Below are 25137 nucleotides of genomic sequence, written 5' to 3'. Positions count from 1 at the left end.
ATCCCACCAAAAAAAAAAAAATTGAAATAAAAATAAAGCAGACAAAAAAAAAGTGTGGAAAAAAGAAAGAAAAAGATAGAAAGGCACAGCTGAACTGGATTCACAGTAGCACAAAACTGTAATAATCACACAACAACAACAACAACAACAACAACAACAAACGATAAACCAAAAAAAAAAAAAAAAAAAAATCCCCCTAAAAAAAGGCACAAATTTTACAGAATAAGTGTTGTGTTGTGTAGTAGTAGAGCAGAACAAAACCTGAAAGAGAATGAAGGCGTGTTAAGGAGGAAACCAACAGAAATTCCAAAAAAAAATCAAATAATAAGAATTGGGTTTTTGTTAATTTTGTCCCCATTTTTCTCTCTCTAAAAAATTCGAGCACAATTCTTCAAGGTTGTAGAGAGAGAAAGTGAGAATTTTGGGGTGTTTGAAGCTTCGTCTGATCTAAAGTTACATTTTGTGTTTTCTGGGTTTGAAGCAGATCCAAGTGTTCTTGATTCGAATAAGTTTGCAACTTTATCATAATTCTGAAGGGGCTGAAAAGTTTTTGACTTGAAGTATTTCTGGTAAGTTCAACACCCAAATTATGAATTAGGAATTGGGTTGGTTTAATTTGTTGTCAATTGGGGTTTTGGGAGGTAATTGATGGTGATGAAGTTGAAATATAGTTTATTTTTAGTGCCATATTGTGTTGTTTTTGTTAAGTAAGTGATGCTGATTTTTGTGATGAACTAGGGTTTGTGTTGAGCAACGATCTTAAATCTATATATATAATTGTTATTTGGGTGGTTATTTATTGAGATTTTGTGATATGGGTTTTTGTGGGTTTTGCAATTTGAAGGGGTTTCACTTTTTTGGAATATTTGAGGGTATATGATTTTGGATTGATTTTAGTGTACCTACATTGAATTAATTGGACAGTAATCTTGCTTGACCGGACATGGATTCGAAGCTCGTATTAATATGATTATGTTTACAATGATTTTAGGAAGAATATCTAAATTGGCATATTGAGTAGCCGGCATGGCCCAAACTGATATGGAATTGTATCATTGCTCACGCTAGACTGGCTCAGTTCTAATTGACTAATTGTTATACGTGGCAAGTTGTTGCTGTGGAGTGGAGTTTGAAGTTTGCTTTGTTGGCGGTTGCTCTAGGGTTGTATGGATTGGATTGTGTGACATACAGCTAAAAGGGCGATTAAGGCACTTGGGATGCCTCCTTCTCCGTCATTAAGGCGTTCGCCTGTTGGGGATCCTCGTGATGATAGCCATAAGAGGGGACGCAGTCTTGGGAGTGGGCTATCATTTACAGAAAGAGATGATGATCTTGCTCTATTCAGTGAATTGCAAAACAGAGAAAACGAGAGTTTTCTTCTTCAATCAACGGATGATTTTGAAGATTTATTATGTAATTCCAATGACTCTTAGTCTCTTACCTTGAATTACTTAATTGATATTAGTTGATTACCCTGGTCCCTTTGTTATTTAATGCCTTACCATTGTTTTTCATTTCATTGTCTATTTGTTGTAAATTAGCAGCTTCAAAAGTGAAGTCTTTCCCAGATTTAAAGCTCGGAATCAATATACCTGTTCGAGAAGAGAGCAGTGATCTCCTCAATGCGGATGGTGATAAGAATGATTATGAGTGGTTAGTTTATTTTTTAGCTGTCTCCTTGATAATATTGGCGTGCTTATATGCTATGATGGTTGGTCATTTACTTGGTTGGTATCATTGGAGTTTCTTGAATGAAAAGCAGATTATTTGCCTCACGATTTCTTGTTCTTTTATGTTGCACCTGTTATTAGATTGCAATTAAGAGTTCTAAAATCATCTCCTATGTCTTAATTTGGAAGGTTATTAACTCCTCCAGACACTCCTCTCTTTCCATCATTGGATGAGGATCCTGCCCCTGATAACCTTGTACATTGTGGTAGAGCTCGAAGTAGGCCCATCTCCATTTCAAGATCATCTACTGTGAGTAAAAAAATTCAATTTATTTTTGACGTTTAATTATTTTTCAAAGCAGCTTCTATATTATAACTTGATATTCGTTACTCTGTACTCATATCACTATATTTTCAGATGGATAGAAGTCAGAGAAGCAGTAGAGGTAGTCCTAGTCCGCAGCGTTTGAGCCTTTCTCCTAGGTCTAGCACTAGTACAATTAGGGGAAGGCCGTCTTCAGCTCCTCATACAAGTCCTGTTCCTGTACGGGCCAACACTCCATCAAGAAGACCCTCACCTCCTCCAGTCAAGCCTTCAACACCTCCTCCAAGATCTTTAACACCAACATCACGGAGGACAACTGCTGGACCTTCTGGATCTGTGGCTGCATCAGGGGCAAGGGGTTCATCCCCTGTAAGTAAAAGCCGTGGGAATTCTGCATCACCAAAAATTAGGGCATGGCAGTCGAACATTCCTGGTTTCTCCTTGGAGGCTCCTCCTAATCTCCGAACTTCTTTGGCTGATCGACCTGCATCATATGTTAGGGGATCTTCGCCAGCATCTAAGTCAAGCAGAGGTAGGCAATCAAGGTCTCCAACTGCTTCCAGAAGCATCGGCTCTTCCCATAGTCAAGAACGAGACAGACTGAGCTCACACAGTAAAGGTTCTATGGCATCCTCTTGTGATGATGACACAGATTCTTTGCAGTCAGCTTCTCTGAGTGTACCTGAGCGCCCTATGTCAAGAAAGGGAGTCAGTGGCATTTCTAGTGGCAGACCATTGGCTTACTCTAAGAAACCCACAAAGACATTGTCCCCAAGTTCTGCTCCAAAGAGATCATTTGATTCAGCAATGCGGCAAATGGTACTATACTATATTAAATCCTTTAGTTTTACTTATTACACTGATAAGGTCTTGTCGCTTCGGTGAATCATTTGAACCCTGATACATTATTTTATGCTGCTTTTGCTATTGTACGTTTAGTAATGATGGCATTGGCTTTATTGAAGTAGCCTAGAATTAAAATTTTTGATTCTATTAGTTATTCAAAAAAGCTGGAATACTAGGCTTATATTCTACTGCATCATCTAAAGATTCTCGAGGTTTTAGATAGTCACCCAACCAATGTCCTTATTCTAGATGTCCATACACAAAAGTTAATTGAATTTGGGAAAGAAAAATGTTTGTTGGCCGGCTTGGCCCCTTCTCCCTATTGCCCTTATGTTTTACTACTACATCCATAATGTTTTTATTATCGTGGGCCATTTAAGTGAATATGTAGAAGTGATAAATGATAGCGAATGGTTTTATATTGAGAGAAAAAAGAATCAGTGATTGGAGTTTGTTGGTAATTTTATATTGAGGGAGTGAACGATGTGATTAGAGATAGTGGGTAATTTTATCCTGAGGTGAAGGAAAGAGAAGTAGGTGTGTTTGGAGCCTTGGAGGTAGTGAATAGAGTTGTATTGAGGAGAGAGAAGTACATGTGATTTGAGATAGTGGGTAGATTTGTATATAGATGAAAACAATTTTAAATGTGATAGGAGATAGTGATCCCATACCAAATATAGAGTGTGAGGTGTAATATATATTTTGAGACAATCCAAAGGGAATGAATGCAATATATTATGAGACAGGCGGAGTATTTTTTATTTTGTTTTATGAACAATCGTTGTTTGGTTCATTGAAGTCTTCTGAATCCAATTTTTTCAGATGACTTATACAGATACTTAATTAGTATAAAATATTATTAGTTTCTATATATTATAGCTATATAGAACATCTCATGATAGTGTAATGTCTATTGTTTCTAGGATCGAAAAAGTCCTCAGAATATGTTCAGGCCACTTCTATCCAGCGTCCCCAGCACTACCTTCTATGCTGAAAAAGCCAATGCTGCCCATCGCACTATGATGTCCAACTCTTCGGTTACCACCAGTAGTAATGCTAGTTCTGACCTAGCAATAAGTGGTGCACATGATACTGAAGATGACGGAGCAAGTGAATATGCTAGGGCCCCTTTCTCTGATATTCAAGATGAAGTATTTGCCTTTGAAAAGATGGATGCTAGAAATGAGGACACTGGGCATGAAGGAAATGGCGCATTAGCTGAACCTGGAGAACCGGGAAAAAGCTCATTTGCACCTAATGCTGGAGATTCCAATCAATCGGGTCTTCATGGTAGTGCTGTGGGAGCTGTTGCAGTAGATGAGATATATGATTCCATGAAAATTTATAACCTTGAAAATGTGTTGCCCTGTTGTCGATGTGGCACCCAGTATCATCCTGTTGAGCTTACAGAAAAGGAAGATAATATGTGTCCTGAGTGCAGACAGAAAGAAGAATTGTTGAACAACCCTTCCTTGGTTGTCAGATTAGAGACCACAGAGAATGCCACAGCTCCTTTGATGGATGTCTTTGAGAAATCTCATGTAACACATTCTACCCTTGCTCTAGGTAATGCTGATTCAAGGGATATTTCACAGGATCAGTTCAATCAACCTAGAGGAAACTGTCTGGACCGTTCTCTTTCAATGTCAGTAGGGGAGGAAAGTGCGCAGATGCATCCTGAGCAGCAAATAAAGGGAGAGCATACAACTGTTAATGATTCATCTCAGACGGCTAACAGCTTTCAGGAGGTGCAAAATTGTTGTGAGAAAACTAACCGGAATATCAATGTGGCTGAAGGTGCTGGGATTTCAGTTCTTCTAATGAATAGATCCAGTAGTTATAAAGGGCCTCTGATTCATGGCAGGAACTTCAACAGCAGTGCTATATCTTATGATGATCTATCTTATGCTAGAGACTTGACTAGTTCAATGAGAAGCTCTATTGGTCATGGTAGTATCTCTGCTACATCTTCCATTGATCTGACCGCAGTTAGACATGGAGATATTGTCCAGAGACAGTTCAGTGGCAAGAGATCTGATGCAAGCTCAAAATATCAGAGCACAGGATCTTCACTTTCAGGGACTTCCTTTCCAGTTTATCAAAGTTTAGGACATTCAACAAGCTCTCGTGATGGAAGTTGTGAAGGATCTGTCAGCAACATGAGGCATATTGCTGCAGGAGATACACCTGGATCACCTCCTGATCAAGTACTAGCTTTAGAAATCATGGAAATGCATGATGCAGTTCCATCTGTTTCTAGGGCAGCGGTATCTGGTGAGGACAACAGTGGCATCTGTACAATTTCTGGAGAAACTGATCTCGAGGCTGACCAAACGGTAAACTCTGAGTTCGAGGGCAAATCTCGAGGTTCTGCAGGTATAGATGAAGGGAATATAGTCCATGAATTTGAAGAAGACCCATTGAAAAGTATAGGAAGTGTCCGAAATTTCAGGGAGACAGCATTTGTTGAATCTTCTATAGAAAGAGTAAATACAGTGCAAGACAACAGGGTAGATAACGTGGAAGCCGCAGAAGATCGTGTTCAATGTGTTACATCTACAATGTCAGAAATAGAAATCAATGATTCTCATCCTAGTTCCCCAAAGTCGCAAATTGATATGGTCTCCAAGGAAGAGTTGGAAGATCATTCATCTACAGCACATCACAATGAAGATGTCAAGGTTTCGTCTCTAAAGTCCAAGGAATCAAATCATGCTGATGGGATTGCAGGTATAATATTTTTTTGTCTTGACCATTCAGAGCTTCTGTCTGTTGTAATTGTTTCTGAATTGTGCTTTACTGTAATTTATTATTGTTGTGTTGAGTAACCTTTTCCTTGTGAAATTACACTTTCTCTTTTATTAAAGGCTCTATAAAGAAATCTTGATGCCTAATTGAACAGCAATATAAGTGCTAAATAAACCTAAAGTGATTGATCCATTAGTGATCCTCTTGACCGAGTAGAAGTACAGATTGGACTTTAATTAGAGCAGTCTTATCTTCGTTTATGACCTTGGCTCTACAACACACACACACACAATTTAAAAAAACTGTTTTCTGCTTATGTGTTGGTGTGGAGTGATATATGGTAACTTGGCGAGCAGCCAAGCACCCAAGAAATTATGTTTCTTGCAGGGGTGGTTACAATTGGTGGATTTCTCCACTTGTTACTGCCTCAGTGCCTCCCTTCCCAATTGGACTTCCTGATTATGGAGAAGCTGCATAATACATCCAGCCATCACGGATTTACAGTTAGTTTATTGTATCGGACACTCATGATATCTTTTGGATGGTTTTTACAAGAAATTATTGCTTATGCTTGCATATAGTTTGTTTAGGATGTACATAGTCCACCCTCTTTTGTTTGCAGCATAAAGTTTCCCATGCTAGCTATCTTATTTAAAAGCATCCTAAAATATTAAATACCATATATTATGACTAGTTGGGTTGATAATTTGCTGGTGCTTTCAGAGGAATCTACTGTGACGGTGGAAGAACAGGGAGGGAGGAGGACAAGAAGTCTGACACTAGAAGAAGCGACAGATACAATTCTCTTTTGCAGCTCCATTGTTCACGACCTGGCTTATAAAGCTGCAAGTATTGCAATTGAGAAAGAAAAAGAGAATCTAGAGCCATTGGAAGGTTCTAGACCAATGGTTACTATCCCAGAAAGACGTAGCTCTGACAAAAAGGACCATCGCGGATTTACCAGTGGTAGAACGCCGAAAACTCAGAAAGCCAAAAAGGGGCGGGCATCAGAAGTGGAGGTAAAACCTCCTCTCACCGAAAATGAAGAGAGGTCAAATGAACCTGTGGTTCGGAATGTTGGGCTTCCTAACAATGCCGATAGCATGAAACCCCCTAAATTGGAATCCAAGTGCAACTGCACGATAATGTGAGATTGATGTTCGTCATATAGGATTTTCCAGAAACTTCTAGTTACGTTTTGTTTTTTGTTGGGGGGGCTTGTTAGATAATTGCAAAATTTTCGCTTCCAAATTATTTGTAACAGAGTACCACGCTTGTGTGGGGGGTGCATAATCTTGTAAAGTTTCTTGTCAAATTAGGCTGATGTTATTAGAGAGAGGTAATTAATGTATGTTCTTGCTCCATTTACCACATGATTGCTTTAGTCAGATTCAATTATTTTCAGGTTTGATTAGAAGATGTTTGACATATTTGTTTCATTTGATTCATCAGCAAAGAGCTGGAATAAATATTTTAGGTTTTTCTTGGCTTGTCAATTGTCACTTAATGTCATTAATCATTATGTGTATATTCTTCTAATATAGAATTTTCTATTGATGTTTTAGGTAATGTTTTGTACTAGATGGTCTCATAATGACATTATATTGTAGATGTTAATTACCTAATAAAAGTTTTGGGGTTTGAAATATGCCTCTGTGCAAAGTAGGTCTCACGGGTTTTTTTTTCTAACTCTTTGTTTTGTAGGTTAAGCGGCTCTAAAACATTAGCATCAAGTCCCACCGAGTATACTTGGTTTTCCAATCGTAAAAAGTTATATGGTCCAACCCCTAATGTTCTATCGTGTAATCTTGCTTTCTTTACTTAGCTTAGGTTGTAATCATGTTTTTCATTAATAGTATTCTTTGCCAAAAAAAAAAAAAAAAAAAAAGAGAAAGTTTTGGGGGTGGAATTATGACTTGAGATTAATTCTTGAAAACATCATTTGCTTTTTGTGGCTTTCTCCACACATAACACACATGATCTTTTAGTTGATTTAGTTTTAAATTTACTATTTACTCATTAACTAACTTGCAACACCTCATGATTAATTATTGTACATCCTAGATTTATTATAGAAGTACAAATAATAATTACTGTCCACCGAAATCTCATGTACACTTGGTCCAAAGAATAATATTAATGCACTGGGTTCAATTCTGAATAAGTTACTCATTTTGTTGTTCAAGTCTTTATAATCCTTATATTAATGCATTTTAATGGTTCTAAAAAAAAATGTAATTCTTTAAAATGATCTCTAAATATTCACTATACTGTGTAACAAAAATTATTATCGTGTAATTACAAGTTACAACACCACAATAATAACACCTTGAAACGAAATGTTCCTTAATATTGGTTTGCCCTTTTCTCCGCTTTCACGGGATTTAACTAAAATAAATTGACCCGTAAAAAATTTCGACCCAAAACAAGTGCAACACTTCTCCTTACCGACCCAAAAAAGAAAGATGTTAACTTTCTTGGCGGGAAAATGCAAGATAGAAGAATGGTATTGATAACTCCATAGAAAAATACCAATTATCTGCAAAAAACAGTTTATTCATCTTCTTCCTCACTCAATTCTTCAACTTTCATGGATTCAGATAGCGATTCTGATGGCTCTCACATTTCTGCAACTCCACCCAGAAATTTAACGCCTTCTCCTCCTCAAATACTTCCCAAAAAACCCATCTCAAATGTCAAGCAAAAGCCCCCAAAAACCCAGCAAAAACCCTCTTCAAGTTCATCAAAATTCCCGCAAAAACCTACTCAAATCCAACACTCAGTTCGCCAATCTTCCGATTTCACCCTCCTCCCATCTCTCTCTCTCCCAATTAAAAAACCCACTTTCAATAATCCCGAAATTTCTGGGCCCAATTCAATTAGGGCTGGTTTTTGTTCCTTTTCTAAGTCTAATTCTTTCACAAAATTTCAAAAGAATTATCTTAATTTTGATGATAGTAGTGAAAAGGATCCAATTTTGCCATCTGGGGTGGGTCCGAAACCCGATTTTGAGGCTAATTGTGAAGATGATGGTATTAGTTTAGGTAGTTTGAAGAAAAGGGTAGTTAGGAAACCGTCGAATTTCATTGGATGTGGGTCTAGGAGTGAGTCTAGTTCTAGTATATTGCCTGCAAAAAAGCCTAAAAGTGGTGGTGAAGGGAATTTTGTGAGGTTAAATATTAATGGGTATGGTAATAAGAAGTTCAAATTTAAGGGGAGAAATAGGAATTTTAGCTCAACAAGAAGAAGTAATTATTATAAAAGGAGTAAGAGAGGATTCGGGGCGAAAAAGGGTGTTGAAAATAATGATGAAGAAGGTTTGGGGTTGGAAAATGGGAAGCAGGTAAAGGGGGAGAGTGAAATGTCAAGTATTGAGGCAGACTTGATTAAGAAAGCTGTTTTAGATGTTAGAAACGAGGCGTCCGATGAGAATTTGGTGAGCTTATTGAAGCTTACACATGGTTATGATTCGTTTCGAGATGGGCAGTTGGAAGCTATTAAGATGGTGCTTTCAGGGCAATCCACTATGTTGGTTTTGCCTACTGGTGCTGGTAAATCACTGTGTTATCAGCTGCCAGCAATTGTTTTTCCCGGAATTACGATTGTGATAAGCCCCTTAGTGGCTTTGATGATTGATCAATTAAGACAGCTTCCTAATGTTGTGAATGGTGCTTTCTTAAGTAGTAGTCAGGTAGTTATTACTCCCTCATTTTGGTAATTTGTTTGTATATTGTTCGATGTTTTGCTAATTGGTTGATGTATTATACTTGTATGTTTTAGTCCTGGGAGGAGGCTTCTGAGACTCTAAACCTATTAAAAGAAGGAAGCATAAAGGTATATATTTCAACTTGCAGTAAAAGACTTTCATTTGATATGTTTTGTGATTGATGTCTACAACTTTGGATTTATCTTATTTCGAACTGATAGAGTGTGTAGAGATGGCTAGAATGAATAAGGTCAGCATAGTATGCTCACTCTATTATGATATGAGTAGCAGCTAAAGCTGTTCTTTGGTATAATTCAGGTGCTTTTTGTTTCACCAGAGAGGTTTCTGAATGAAGAGTTCATGTCAATCATTTCCTCTTGCTCATTGATATCACTTATAGTGATTGATGAAGCTCATTGTGTATCTGAATGGTTAGTGGCTTAAGGATTACTTTTTCTTTGTTGTTTGAAATTCACTTAATAAATTTTGCAGCTCGCTTCTCTGATATTTGCTACCTCAGGTCCCACAATTTTCGGCCTTCATACATGAGGCTAAGGGCGTCTGTACTCTGTGATAAACTGAAAGCTGGATGCATACTGGCCATGACCGCAACAGCTACAAAGAAAACACTGGATGCAGTAATGCAAGCTTTGGACATTTCCTCAAGTAATCTGGTGAAGACTCATCAGCTTAGAAACAATTTGCAATTGTCTGTGTCTCTGTGTGGAAATAGCAAGTATGTATATCGCAATGCCACTAATATTGCGTACTTCACCTGATCAATAGTTGTATAAATTGTAACATGTGTCATTGTGCTGGCTGAGCAGGATTAAAGATTTGATTGCAATAATCAAGTCATCGCCATATTCTGAACTCAAGAGCATCATAATTTACTGCAAATTTCAGGTACTTGGTAACGCTATCTCATATTTTTGATGATGATGAAGCTTATATCAGATACTACTGACTACTAAAGAGCATCTACTAGTGTGTTAAAATAGCTTGAAGTTTTAGCTTACTTCATCAAATGTATCTGTCTTATCATAGCAAATTCTGCTGCATTTATAATGGGTATTTATTAAATAGACAAGCATGTGTTCCTTGCTCTTTAGAAAACACGTATCTTGACATTCTGTCTCTTTTCCCCCCTCTCTCTTCTGGTGCAGTCGGAGACGGACATGATCAATAAATACTTAAGTGATTACAATATTCGTGCAATGGTGAGTAGAAAAATCGGTTAGTCCATTCACTACAACTTATTCTGGATTTTTTATTGTAAAAACTAATAAGTGACTAGCACATATTTGATAACTTTTTAGAGTTATCACAGTGGCATGCTGGCAAAAGATCGTAGTCGTGTCCAAGCATTATTTTGTTCCAACAAGCTCAGAGTGGTAACATATCATTTGCCGACATTATTTCAATGGTTGTAGTCTTGTCATTTAGTTCATCTAGGCTTATATTATCTGTTTTGACTTTGGTGCTAGGTTGTTGCAACTGTGGCATTTGGGATGGGGCTTGACAAAAGTGATGTTGGAGCTGTAAGAAAGTCTCACTTCTGAACTACTCTATTTATTTACCTAATGTTTCAGTACTGTATCCAGAACAAAATACAAGGGAGTAATTCAAATGATAGTGTTATGGTCATGCAAGTGTATTGTGTTCATCAGGCTGACCTATTATAGTATTATGCTTATAATTTTATAAGAGATTCCTGTGTATTCCAGTTAACATAACACGGTGACATGAAGTGTTTTCTGGAGAGACAGAGCACTGGAAAAGCAATCCTGAAAAAAAGAAAGTCGTATTTTGGGAACCCCTTTGTGTTCATCAGGATGACTTTTAGAGGTTCGTTTCTGTTTCAGGTCATTCATTACAGTCTGCCAGAAAGCTTGGAAGAGTATGTTCAGGTGTTTTCTTTTGCTCTACCAGTAGTGCTACTGTCAAAAGTGTCAATGCAACTTGCAAATACTGATGATACTCATATTGCTTATTTAGGAGATCGGACGTGCTGGACGTGATGGGAGGTTATCATATTGTCATCTCCTCTTTGATGACTCCAGTTATTTTAGGCTACGCAGTCTTATGTACAGGTGTTGTCATTATGCTATAGGTGATCATTATTAATTCTTCCAAGTTATAAGAGGAAGTGTTATTTATTTGATAATATTCTTCATATGGCAGTGATGGTGTGGATGAATATGCTGTAAATAAACTTCTTTGTGAAATTTTTAACCATGACACGAGACCCAACAGAAAAATTCATTCACTGGTCAAAGAATCTGCATCTCGTAGATTTGACATTAAAGAAGATGTATGTTCCTTCCTTCTACCTCATTTTAATTTATTTTAAAATACACAAAAGGGAACCCATCTGACTGTTCAATTAGACCATCTTGCTAGAGTTGTGGGTTTGCTTATGAGGGCTTTAAATATAAAAACCATTGTCATTTCTTTAGTACTATTTGACAGATGATTTGAGTGGTTTGCTGCTGAATATTTCAGGTGATTCTAACAATTTTAACGCAATTGGAATTAGGTGAAGTTCAGTACTTGCTTCTTCTACCACAAATGAATGTTACTTGCAGCTTGAATTTTCATAAGGTTGATTCTAGTCTCTTAGCTTGTAGTGTTGCCTTAGTTCGCTTACCCGGATTTGTGTCCAGTGAAAAGAAATCATATGACATGTTAGTTTGAGTAACAAGAGCGCCATACTGGTGACCAATCTTGTCATAGTTCATACAGACTCTTCCTATGGAATTAGCATCTGTATATTATATATTTTCTTGACAATTGACATCTGTATATTGTGTGCTTGTGTCAATGCAGACTCCTCCTATGGAATTAGCTGCCAAATACCCTCTAATTGGAGGAATTTTGAACAAGTATGCTCTATTTACCAGAAAAAAAATATGGCTTATTTCATTTTTTTTGCTCGTGAATTTGTACCCAATGCTGTAATGTTTTCAGGTCTGACACTAAGCATGGGCTACATGTGTTTGACATTCCCACTGTGGCAAATGCTATCGGTCATACAGCAGTGGAATTTCTGAATCAGCTGCAAAATCTTAAGGTCTGGATGCAATTTCCCTATTATAATTTTTAATGGTAAATATGCTGTTGACAGTCTATTTTAAGCAAATGTAAATAGTCAACTGGGAATATTTTATCTTTGGTTTGTACTGAACTGCATAGTTTTTAACTTATCTCTACTTCATTCCTTTTTATTAAGAAGCAGCAACAACTAATAGATTTCTATCTGGGGCCAACACAAATAACTTTCTGCAATAGCAAGGGTAGCTGCTTGAATTTGTTTTTAGTCTTGTTACTGGGAGAAGCTTTGTGTTTTGTGCCAGGCTAATGGTTTTATTTGGGTGATAGTCATATATTTTTTGGCTCATTAATTGGAGTGTATATGAAGTTATGAACATAGAACTTTTAGAACAACTTACAGTGAAAGCTGTGCTACTTAGTCTCTTTATTTCGCAATATCAATATAAACATTTTATTTTCAGTGGAAAGGATTCAAAACCTTTATTAAGTGTAGATATTAGTTCTTGGATACATGTCCATATCTGATACTTGGTTATTGAATCTGAATGACACAGATCAAGTGAAAAGCCAATTAATTAAAAAAAGTATAGTTCAGAAAGTTTAAAGCTGCAGAGTTAAATAAGCTTTTAGCTTTCGTAAACTTTCAATTAACGGAGACCATGACACAAATATGTATGCAAGAATCACCAAGCCTTCAGTCATTACTTGGATTGTAAACAAAGATTTTAAGTCATCAAAGCAGCAAAACAGGCATGTGCAGTGATTGTATGAAGTCACACTAGCTGTCAGTTGACTATTACAATCATTTCCGATTGATTGGGTGGGGTTTAGCTAACTATTAAAACCATCCACAGTGGATTGCAATGGGTTATTACAGTTTTTATCAAAAGCTATGTGACTAAAGTTGTATTCAAATTCCATAGCACAAATTATATATCTTGACTTGATTCTATATTGTCTGAGGTAATAAGTTAGTCTTTGTTGCATTTCAGTCTATGGGAGAAATAACATATGAATTGAAGGATCCTGGGTACTGCTACATCATTATGCATGTTCCTGAGGACTTGTGCTCTCTGGCAACCCAGATGACCAAATGGCTGTCAGAAATTGAATGTTGTAAGGTATTTGGAATACTATCTGTTGTACTCTTCTTTTTATGTTATTTTTTATTATATCTAAGGTTTTTGATTCCCCCCCCCCCTCCCCCCCCCCCCCCCCCTCTTCCAAAAGAGAGAGAGAGAATAGTCCCATCTCTTTAACCTACAGGGATAACTCAAGATGGTAATGGTTTGTTCTGAGCTTGGAAACTTGCATCATTAAACTTGCTGTTTGGTTTCTTCTTTCTTGCAAGTATATACTATATACCTACTTACCTAGTTATCAATCTTTAAAGCTGCAGCTTTTTTACATCCCTGCCTACACGGTAAAGACAGACTTGCTCTGGTTATATTTTACATTTTTGTGACTTGTATATTTTAAATTCCTCTAGTTTTTACTTTTTAGGACAAAAAACTGCTCTTAAAAGTGCTACGTGATGGCATACACCAACAGAGTTGTAAAATGAAACCGTACAGGACAGTGTTTACTTGATTAATAGTTTCCTTCTCTTTAGAAGGATGGGGGGTGGGGGTGGGAAATGTGGAGGTTTAATACTATTCCCCGTGCAGCTTAACTCCTTGGTACAAATAATTGTTCCTGCATCAGTGATCAATCCATTGAAATTTTATGATATTTCCAGTTATTATTATATGTTTTACATATAATTTGCATTTTTCTGATAAATAGGTCCGTAAATTAGATGTGATGTTCAATTCTGCAACCTTTGCTGTAAATTCATGTGAAAGGGCACATGGCTGTGATGTCGTCCAGCACACAACATGTTTGCAGAGGATGATTTCAGAATACTTTACTGAAGAAAATCTCAGTGTTTATCCCACAAAGATCAAGCAAAACAGGTATATACAATTTTATTGTAGTATATCCTACCATTAATTGTTAAGCCAAAGATGGATAATAACATAGTGTATGATTAATGATTGTGTCATCTTTTTTGTATGTAGAAGCCACAGAATTAGCTTTTATAAGAGCTGTATATAATGATTATCATCTTTGCTAAGTCTTAATCCTCCTCTGATTCACTTTACTCTGCTAGAAGACCACTTAATAACTTTTTGCCAAATCTTGGTATAGCTGAATAGGCCTTTGGTATATGTTGATGGACTAGTAGTCAGGATAATTGATGTTTCAATAACTCGGAATAAGAGCCAAATAGCTGGTTGCAGCATCACTTGATATTTGGCATCCACTATGTATAAGATATTCCCTCCTTTCATCATCTAGTTATCTTGAGTCCCTATCAGATTTATTTCTTACTCAGTCTTCCAGTGCTATTTTTTCTTAATTGAATTGCTGAAGACTCGAAATTTTATGTATGTTGTGAGCATATTACACGTACATGAATATACAGCTGGATTGCTACCAACTTATTTTTAACCTAAATGTATTCTAATCCAGGTTATTCTGTATGGAGATAATCTGCCTTAACAGCTAAATATTCTGCTTTTTTAAACTTGCATTTATTCACCTGTGCTGGTTCAAGATTTTGTCTAATCAAATTAAATGTGATTTGAAACTTGTAACTATTGTCTGCAGATTTAATTTTAGCTGAATTGTCAGACTTAAATTAGTATAATTGATCCTTGCAAATCAGATTTTGTAATACAAATCTTCAAGTAAGATGATTAAATGCTTAATTGCTTTGCCTAAAACTGGAAACTTCCCCGAAAGCACAGAAAGTCTTGTTATTTTAGTACTTTTTGATATATATACTGATCAGCAATGTACATTTGTGCAGCCCATTTCTTCGAGCAGATATTAAGGTAACAATCAGTTTGGTACTTTAAATTTTTTTGGTGTTTAAGGCAACTATCTGTCTTTGAACTTTATTCTACCTTCGGTAAATTGGCAAAATAGGTCTTTCTACAAGGCTCAGGAACCAAATTCACCCCACGTGCAGTTGCTAGAATAATGCATGGCATTGCTAGCCCAGCTTATCCTTCTTCAAACTGGTCAAAGACTCATTTCTGGTAAGCACTACTGTTTGCAAATCCATGCCTCAAAAAATCTAGGGATTTCCCTCAGTCTTACTGGTCTCCACTTTCCAGTGGCGGAGCTAAGAATGTAATTGCATGGGTTCAATTATCATTAAGTGGAATCATGGTTTTATTAGAAAAGATATGTTACTCCAAGTAAGAACCCTCTGACGACAATGTAGCTATTACCCTGAGTCAGTAAACCAACAATGTGGGGCCTTAAAATGTTCATAAGGTGGCTGAGCATTAGGTTATTAACTAATTTGTTACCATTTTTTTGTTCCTTTTCTCTTTGTCTGATTCCTGTGAACTTTTACCCTGAAGCCTCACACTCTTGACACTAGCAACTCTTTATATTCTGTAAACTTGGAGAATACTGCCCTCTTTTATACACCTAATTTTACGATAATTTTTACTTTGTTTTTTTCATAAGTTTCCTAATGTGCTCCCATCTGGACTGAATGATAGAATAAGATAAACCATTACTTTTGATTTAAAATACATGAAATGAAGCAATTGGGAGGGTGGGGGGGGAGGGGGGGGGGGGTGAGTTGGTTGGCTATGCTAGCAATGGTGCCTTAAAGAGCCGCATAATAATTTATTATAAATCTTAAGCTGCTTATCATTTTTGGGTTGCAGGGGAAGATATACAAATGTAGACTTTAATGCAGTAATGGAAGCAGCAAAACTGGAGCTCATTAATTTTGTAGGGAAGGACGGAACATAGATGTTGTCACATAGGTTTGACAAAATAGATCTGGATGATTCTGCTGGTACAAGATCAAACATCTGGACTCTTGTGGTATGATTGCACATATTCCGAAATTGTCATGTACAGTTTTATACTGTCCATTACCATTGAGATCAAGACTACAAATGAAGTGTAGGGGCAGGAATCATGTCAGTGATCAGTTCCATGATAAGTGTGCAGCAGTATGATCGATCAATACTTTAATAGAGGTACGACGTCAGTCCCCCTGTACATTAGCATTACAGAAGGCAGCAGGATTCAAAGTTTCTGACAAATACAGCAGCAGAGAGCCTTGTTTCACACCCCATAGTTTGTATTAGTAAAATAGTGTCAGTTTTTGGTAAGTTAAGCTTTCGTAGTCCCCTAGCAGAAGTAGGATTTGAACTTCCAAAACCTCTTATGACGAAGAATAATTGGGGTGCACCTCAAGCCAGGGAAGATGGGAGTTCATCTTGTAGTGTATCCTCCTATGATGATGCAATCCACAAGTAAAATGTTTTTATCTTGTGTCTATTACCATGGTGATGCTCTATAGTAATAGATTAAAAGTATTATACGGAGTCTGAGTTATTGGTGTTTAACTAGGCTTATGTAACACACTTGTTGATATTGAAACAGTTATGTTTTTCTCACCTTAACGAGGAGATTTTATCTACATTAAATACTTTTATTCTCGTTTTTGTTTGATTAAATTGTTTCGTGTTGTTACCTTGTCCAATTTCAAGTAGTTTAGGGCACTTAATTTGCAACAGTATATGATTTGAGTTTTAAAATTTCACCGAGTAGTTTAATTTTTCAAACAAATTTATTTCAAATTTTAAGATCAGCATGAGTACTGTTCGTGCAATTTGTTATAAGTTCATTAGGGCAGCTGAAGAGTCTGTTTCAAAGCCTAAGTCAATGTGGAATAGCAAAATCGGCTTCAAGGCTTACTCATAATACACTATCTGATGATGTAAAATTAAACCAGAAAAGCAAGAGGTTAAGAAAAATGAATTTATATAAATCACTTTTCTTGCACGTTCAAGATACTTGTCCCAAAAGATAACTAAACAATAGAATAACTAAATAATCAAACTAATTTGGCTCGCCAATCAAAATCAGGTGCAAGGCACACCCCCTCTTCCAAAACAAACAGCAATGGTTTCTCACTTCAACCTTTATCTTTGACGGTGAAGTTAGAAGCACTTCCTATGCACGATTGATGGACCAGATTCATCATACTCGGCCTTTGCAATCCACATCTGTAGTTGCAGGAAAAACAGGCAAATGTCAAATTTCCAAAAGCAAGATTCAGATTTCACAATGATTGAAAAGATCAAAATAAAGAAACAAACCTGCTGGAAGGTGCTCAGAGATGCCAAGATAGACCCACCGATCCAAACACTGTATTTTCTCTCCGGTGGTGCCACAACCTTAATTTTCATGCTGCTTGGAGCTAGTGCAGTGATTTCCTTGCTCATTCTATCGGCAATACCAGGGAACATGGTGGTACCACCACTGAGTACAATGTTTCCATACAAGTCTTTCCTAATATCCACATCACATTTCATGATCGAATTATAGGTGGTTTCATGGATACCAGCTGCTTCCATTCCAATGAAAGATGGTTGGAAAAGGACCTCAGGACATCTGAATCTCTCACCACCAATAGTAATCACCTGCCCATCAGGAAGCTCATAACTCTTCTCAACAGCAGAGCTAGTTTTTGCAGTCTCCATCTCCTGCTCATAGTCAAGGGCAATATAAGCAAGCTTTTCTTTCATGTCCCTCACAATTTCTCGCTCAGCTGAGGTGGTGAAAGAGTAACCACGTTCAGTCAGAATCTTCATCATGTAGTCTGTCAGATCTCGGCCAGCAAGGTCAAGACGAAGAATGGCATGCGGGAGAGCATACCCTTCATAGATGGGCACTGTGTGGCTGACACCATCTCCAGAATCCAGCACAATACCTGCAATAATATACACAGTAAATAATTTGGCATCAAATCAATATCTATAGAAAAGAGCATAAAGAGTAAACTAAATCAATGACCAAGTCATTAAGAACAAAGTTTTTCATTTGGATGGGAGGGGGAGGAAAATACATGATACTCCTAGGCCTATATCGGCGGCTGGCTGCAAAGGGCCAAAATTGGAAAAAATGGTCCAACAGAACGAACTTTTTTTAGGGTACCTTTCTACATACTAACTACAATATCAATCTGAATCTATCCATAGTGGCTTCCTAATCCAACTATCCACTTATCCAGATAAATGGCCTGATACCCCAAAAAAGCATCATCTATTAGAAGCTATACAAATAAAAGGTAACCTTTCAAAAGGCTGAAGCTAATTTAAAAGTAAAGCTTAGATCATACAGGGTTCTTACCAGTTGTACGACCACTAGCATACAGTGAAAGAACAGCCTGAATTGCAACATACATAGCAGGAGCATTGAAAGTCTCGAACATGATTTGAGTCATCTTTTCACGATTAGCCTTAGGATTGAGAGGGGCTTCAGTAAGGAGAACAGGGTGCTCTTCTGGAGCAACACGGAGCTCGTTATAGAAGGTATGATGCCATATCTTTTCCATGTCATCCCAGTTGCTGACTATACCATGCTCAATTGGATATTTCAGGGTCAAAATTCCACGCTTTGATTGAGCTTCATCCCCCACATATGCATCTTTTTGGCCCATGCCAACCATCACACCAGTGTGACGGGGGCGGCCAACAATGCTAGGGAACACAGCTCTTGGAGCATCATCCCCAGCAAATCCAGCCTACATTGAGTATTTAGATGAATGAATTGCAAATGAATAGAAATACAAATGGACGGCATAGTTAAAGACATTTATACCAAAGAACCACTGCTGCAAGTCCCTGACCAAAGTACACGGATGACAGGGTGTACTGCTTAATTTCCTATCCTAAGATTAATGTATCCAATCAAGCCAATAAAATCTTTTAACATGGCAAAGTCCACCCCTCATACTTAACCATGCCATGAAACATCTGTCCTCATAAATAAATAGCACACTAAGAGCCTCCATTAATGAAAGCACAGGTATAGCTCATTCATGGAAAAGAATTTACCTTAACCATTCCAGTTCCATTGTCACAAACAAGGGGCTGAATATCCTCACCATCTGCCATCTTCAATTATCTGATCAAAGACATATAAAGGCCTAATAAATATCCTTGATGGCAAATTAAAGTTTCTTAACAAAAAAGCAGCAGTTAAAATCCTATCCAAAATCTGTTTTACAAACAATAATGTTAACAATCCAAATGTATACAAGTTCTCAACAATAAGAATAGTCCTCAATATACTATCACGAATACTACCTACATCTAAGTTTTATAGATCACTCTTCATATCTCATATGTTTAATTATGAATTTTACCATATTACTCCTTCAATTTTAGAATCAGACAACTAGTATCATGAAAAGATGCTTCTCCTCAACATTTGTAAAAACTATCAAGGGTAATTGATATTCCTTTAAAAATAACCTCTAACAAGCTCAAACCAAATGTGCCCTTTAAAGAGGAAAGGAAGAGTAGTGACCAAAAGAATAATTCACATGTCATTTCGTTAAACGATCCAGGGTCCGGGTTCATTAATACAATGGATATCAAAATACTGTCGCAATAAAACAAACCACCCAAATGTAGATCATATTATGGGAGAATTAAATTGAAAATTAACACCATAACATGCTTAAAATGCATATCATAGGGAAATTTCAAAGATCTTGAGGACTATCAGACCAGCATTTGGGTTAGTTGGGTTTTAATAACACAATCATAGGTTAAATCCTACATCAAAATTCATTTACATACAAACTGAAATCCAAATTAGATCAAACATTCAACCCAATTAAAGCAATTTTGCACCAAATTCAACCACACCACACAAATTTCAAACAAAATTATATATTCAACGTGACGTAATCAAGCAAAAAGATACCACATTTATGAAACTAAACATAAAATGCAAACCCGTAATGATTAAAACTCTAATAAACAATCTATAAAAACCCAGAATTCAAACCGGAAAATGGTGCAGAAATTAGAGAAATGAAGCTTAAAAGGAAAAGGGAATTACCAGAGATAAAGTACAAGAGAAAATGTGAAGAAGAATGAGAAGATTGATGAAGAAAAAACCCTAAAAATTGGAGAGAGAAGAATGATGGAATGTGGGAGTGTGAGGGAGAGAGAGAGAACCGGAGAACCTTTGAATTTGCAAATTTCACGAGTGGCCAAGCACGTCGACCCAACTATACTAATAATACAAATTTAAATAAATAAACATTTTTTTAAAATTTTGAAATTAATAAAATTTCGACAATATCTTTCTAATTTTTTTTTTTTTTTTTTTTTTTTTTGAAAACGACAATATCTTTCTAATAATAATATGCAAATTAGGCCATTTGCCAAAAAAATGTATTTATGGATATGGTAACTACTAAAGACCCAATAATTTTTTATTAAAAACAAAAAAAAAAAATCATGAAAGAAGTTCCTTGTTTATTTCACCTTATTTTATAAATTTATTTATTATAAAGTATTTGGATCATCGATTCAAATCATAAAAATTACTCCGTAGGATATATGAGTATGAAAATTATTATGAGTACATTTCATTGGAAAACATAATTTCTTATAAAATCTTATATATATGATCAAATCACATCAACTTATATCACATTAGATTAGAGTAAACTAGACAAGATTAGATAACTTATTTTACTACTAAGTACAGAGTAATAATTATCTCAAAAAAAAATAATAAAAATAAAAATAAAAAAATAAAATTATTGTTTTTAAGAAAAACTATTATTATCATTATTGTTATTAGATCATCTCCAACGGCAAGCTACAATACATTGTAGCTTGTTTTGCCATGTCAGATTTTAAAACCGTAAAGGTTTAAGCTACAAAGTTCCACATTGGTTGGCTACAATACTTTGTTGCTTGCCTCATCAAATATTTGTTAATTTTTTTTATATGTTTAATATTTTAGTCTACAAATAATACCAAAAAAAAAAAAAAAAAAGAGCAATTTATGACTAAGAAAAATTAAAATGTTTTGTTTTAAAAAAAATTAAAATTAAAATGTTTACAAAGATCATGATAAAGATAGACCCCTAAAAAAAACTGAAATACATCATACATATCATGATATCAAATACGGTATATTTTTATTCAAAAAAAAAAAAAAGAAAGATTACTGTATATTTTTATCTATCTAGCGTTTTGCATGCCAAACTATTTCACACATATAGTAGTATTTCAATTGGTGGAAATTGATTTGCATTACTCCGTATAATTAAATAAAAAAAATTGTATTAGCTTAACTGAGCAGAGTTGCTCATCCAAACAGGGCTGCCATTCTGCCAATGTTGTTTCAATGGTCAATTTTCTGTTTTTATACTTTTTAAATTTGCAAGCAAGCCCTTTTAATAAACCATTGGAGATGCTCTTATTAGCCTTCTTTACTTCCCCGTATTCAAATAATTTCAGTTCTCTAAAAATAATTAAGTTTAGCAAAAATAAGTTCATTTCATTTAAAAATAAGTAAATTAATTTTAGTTTAACAAAAATAAGATAGAGTGAACAGAGTCTTACTTTGTTCATCTAAGTTTTTTCACTATATACATACAAGTATAAGTATAGCATTATGAGCATTATTTTTTAAAAAATAAAGATACTCATTACGTATTATTTACATAATTTTGAGTCTTGTGTAATGGAATTTTTTTTTTATTGAATTAGTGAACTTTCAATGTTATCTATATATCTATGTTTCAAAACCCTAGCGTCGTCCATAAATGGGTTTATTAGGGCTTTCATTGTTTAAAATGGTAATAAGTACCGCTTTTTTTTATTATTATTATTTTATATATAAAAGGAGCTACATTGGTTAATGATGCAAACGAAATTTGATAGTTTGTTCTCCTATCATTGATATGGATTTAGTTGCGTACTCCCTTTAGATCCTTGTTTATCAATTTACAAAATTGACAATTTGGAAATATATATTCCCTTATTTTTAGGCAAAATTGGCCACAACAACACGAACTTTTAACAAGGTGTATATAGCAACATGAACTTTGACTAATAGTCGTAATAGCACCAACTTCTTTATCAGGTGCACAAAATATCATAAATGAAACCTAGGACCAAAAGTTTTATCCAATACGATGATTTTATTAACTTTTTTACAAATTTTGATATCATGTTTAGTCCTCAAGGTCCAAATTGACCCAAGACCTTAACCGAGACATTTTTAGAGCACACAAATCAATTTTGTAATTTAATTTGCTAAATTTGATCTCAAAATTGACTAAGTTGACCTCCAAAATCTCGTTTGATAATTTTTTTCTGCATACAAATCGAGACACGCAATACCAAACAATTTTTGATGATAATAAAATATTAGATACCATGTCTTCTGGAAAACTTTTGGTATCGAGATTCATTTATGATATTTTGTGCACCTAATGAAGAAGTTTGTATTGTTATAGCTACTAGTCAAAGTTCATACTGCTACTTGCACCTTGTTAAAAGTTCGTGATGTTGAGGCCAATTTTGCCTTATTTTTATCTTTTATATATTAATTGTATTGTAGATTTTCATTGAAAAATGTTTTTTAGACCTATGATTAAAAGAAAACGGATTTTTCACCAAATGCCCCTGAGTTATTTTTTTTATTCACCATATACCCATGAAAATTTTCAAATTCACCATATGCCCTTAAATTTACAAAAAAAAATAGGCTTAGGCCGTGTTCTTTTGAGCTTCTAAGAAGAGCAGAACAGGGATCAACAAAGCAGATTAGATTTCAGCAGGGCAGAGCAGATTTTAGGATAACAGAGCATAGCCGAGCAGAGCATAGCATATTATTATTATTATTATTATTATTATTATTATTATTATTATTATAACCGTTATTATTATTATTATTATTATTTTATTATCATTATTAATTTTTTTTTAATTATTTTTATTATTATTATTATTATTATTATTATTATTATTATTATTATTATTATTATTACTATTATTAAGTTCATATACCATTGATTTAGGTGAGTGAAAACATAAATAAATGTGTACCATATATAACATATGTTAATAGTAGAAAGATAAAAGACAATAGTTTATCAACATAGGAACATAATTAGATAAGAGTTTAACATCTTGGTGAATTAACCATCTACTTCCATATGATCGTCATTTTCATCATCTTCATTGTCGCTTTGATCTTCGTTGTTATCACATATTTTAAAGCACACAATTTTTTTGCAGTTTTTTTTTATTCTTTTTATATCATTGGTTATTATTATTAATAAAATTATGTATTTAGTATTATTATAAAATATTAAGTATTACTTTTCAAAAAAAAATTAAAATATTAAATATTACTATTCCCTAAAAAAAATATTAACTATTTGTTATTATTATTCTCGGTAAATAGTAGAAATTGTAATTATTTTTATTTCAAAAAAATAAGAAATTGTTATTATTTTTTATTATTATTAATTTTTTTTGAAAGAATTGTTATAATTATTAGAAATTATTAATTAATAATATTATTTAATATTAATTCTTAATATTTTGAATTATTAATTATTATTATTGATAATTATTATTATTAGTTATTATTATGAATAATAAATATTAATTATTATTAATACTAATAATTATTATAATTATTTTTAATATTAATAATTATTATAATTATTTAAAATAATAAATTATTATCACCAATACAATATTAATTATTATTATTGAATATCAATTATTATTATTGTTATTATTAATTATTATTTGAAAATAGAGTAGAGCAGGGCTCAACAGAGCAAAGTAGAGCAGAGCAGCTCAAAAGAACAGGGCCTTAATTTGCCACGTGACAGCTTATGATTGGCTGTCATTTATATTACTTTAATTTTAAAATAAATATTTAATTAATTATTAAAAAATAAAACAAATAATTAATAAAACCCCACCAACCACCAGCCCAGCCCCGGCCGCCACCCTGTCCCTACTAGCGAGGATTCCGCCTGAACCCCCGCGCCAGCACCACCGCCAATCCGACACCCCACTTGCCGGAACCCTTGAACCACCCATTCCCCAAACCTAAAACCGCCTCCTCCTCTCTCCTTCGAAAACCCCTCCCTACTGTCGGCGCCTAAACTCCCATCCCCGCGCCGGCGAACCCAAACCGCCGCTTCCCCTGCCACCTCCATCCCCTGAACCACCTCAACGGAACCCCAAAATAAAAAAAAAACCCCAATCGAAACCCTAGATTTTGATTTTTAAGGTTTCGATTTCGGGGTTTAACGGTTTCGAGCTGCTGGTTTTTGGCTCAAGTAGGCGGCGGTGACATCGAGGGGGGGACTTAGGCTGCCGGCGAACGGGTTTTTGGGTGGTTTCTAATGTTTGGCTAAGGTGGAAAATTGGGAGGAGTTTTACAGTTGAAGAGGAGGGAGGGGGTATAGTGGTTCTAGGCGGGCTCTGGCGCATGGCTTAGGGGATAGGCGGCACCGGTGCGGTGAGGGAGGGGGTCTAGGCACCGGCAGTGAGGAAGCTGGCTGGGTGGCGGTTGTGGGGAGGTGGTTGGGCTAAGGTGGCTCGCTGGTGGCAAGTGGGTTTTTTTTAAGTTTTTTTTATAATAATTAATTAATTAAAACAATAACCAATTATATGTTGCCACGTGACATAATTAACCCTAATGACAAATCAGAATTAACTGTCGTTTCATTAAGGGCATGTCATGACATTTTATTAAAACTCAAATGTATACGGTGAATTTGAAAATTTTCATGAAAATGTGGTGAATAAAAAAATAAGTCATGGACATTTGGTGAAAAATCCGTAAAAAAAAAAACACATGTTAAAGATTTTGCCATATAGTAGTGGAGTGAAAGCAAAGCCATTAATTGTATAGAAGTT

At 35.3% G+C, this 25137-nt stretch overlaps 3 protein-coding genes across 6 annotated transcripts; 2 read left to right on the top strand and 1 right to left on the bottom strand.

Annotated features, from left to right (window-relative positions):
* The first annotated feature begins 113 nt into the window (after positions 1-113).
* On the top strand, positions 114-7087 carry LOC145582739 (uncharacterized). Of its 4 annotated transcripts, none has more exons than XM_081639747.1 (7): positions 114-569; positions 1161-1413; positions 1542-1653; positions 1860-1980; positions 2089-2814; positions 3765-5571; positions 6313-7087. In XM_081639747.1, exons 2-7 carry the CDS (start codon positions 1218-1220, stop codon positions 6738-6740), a joined length of 3390 nt encoding a protein of 1129 aa, XP_081495873.1. In that variant the 5' UTR covers positions 114-569; positions 1161-1217; the 3' UTR covers positions 6741-7087. The 4 variants fall into 4 exon arrangements, with proteins under 4 accessions (XP_081495873.1, XP_081495872.1, XP_081495871.1 ...); XM_081639746.1 differs by having other exon boundaries at positions 1110-1413; XM_081639745.1 differs by having other exon boundaries at positions 116-569; positions 992-1413.
* Positions 7088-8108: 1021 nt separating this feature from the next.
* On the top strand, positions 8109-16847 carry LOC145581648 (ATP-dependent DNA helicase Q-like 5). The gene is made up of 19 exons (XM_081638670.1): positions 8109-9280; positions 9370-9423; positions 9614-9726; positions 9816-10031; positions 10123-10201; positions 10462-10515; positions 10615-10689; positions 10783-10836; positions 11161-11205; positions 11294-11388; positions 11480-11609; positions 11801-11899; positions 12125-12180; positions 12266-12368; positions 13342-13470; positions 14135-14304; positions 15204-15228; positions 15323-15435; positions 16081-16847. The coding sequence occupies exons 1-19, from the start codon at positions 8180-8182 to the stop codon at positions 16166-16168; spliced, it is 2799 nt and encodes a 932-aa protein (XP_081494796.1). The 5' UTR covers positions 8109-8179; the 3' UTR covers positions 16169-16847.
* A 328-nt stretch (positions 16848-17175) lies between these two features.
* Positions 17176-20441, bottom strand: LOC145581647 (actin-11). Its single transcript, XM_081638669.1, has 5 exons — positions 20285-20441; positions 19270-19339; positions 18563-18956; positions 17530-18143; positions 17176-17436 (listed from the first exon to the last, which is right to left on the bottom strand). The coding sequence occupies exons 2-5, from the start codon at positions 19327-19329 to the stop codon at positions 17371-17373; spliced, it is 1134 nt and encodes a 377-aa protein (XP_081494795.1). The 5' UTR covers positions 19330-19339; positions 20285-20441; the 3' UTR covers positions 17176-17370.
* Positions 20442-25137: the final 4696 nt, after the last annotated feature.

This window comes from Chenopodium album, chromosome 15 (genome assembly GCF_948465745.1).
Source record: "Chenopodium album chromosome 15, dcCheAlbu1.1, whole genome shotgun sequence".
Lineage (NCBI taxonomy): Eukaryota > Viridiplantae > Streptophyta > Magnoliopsida > Caryophyllales > Amaranthaceae > Chenopodium > Chenopodium album.
Note: the sequence above shows the minus strand (reverse complement) of the source record. Positions and strands in the feature narration are given on the sequence as shown.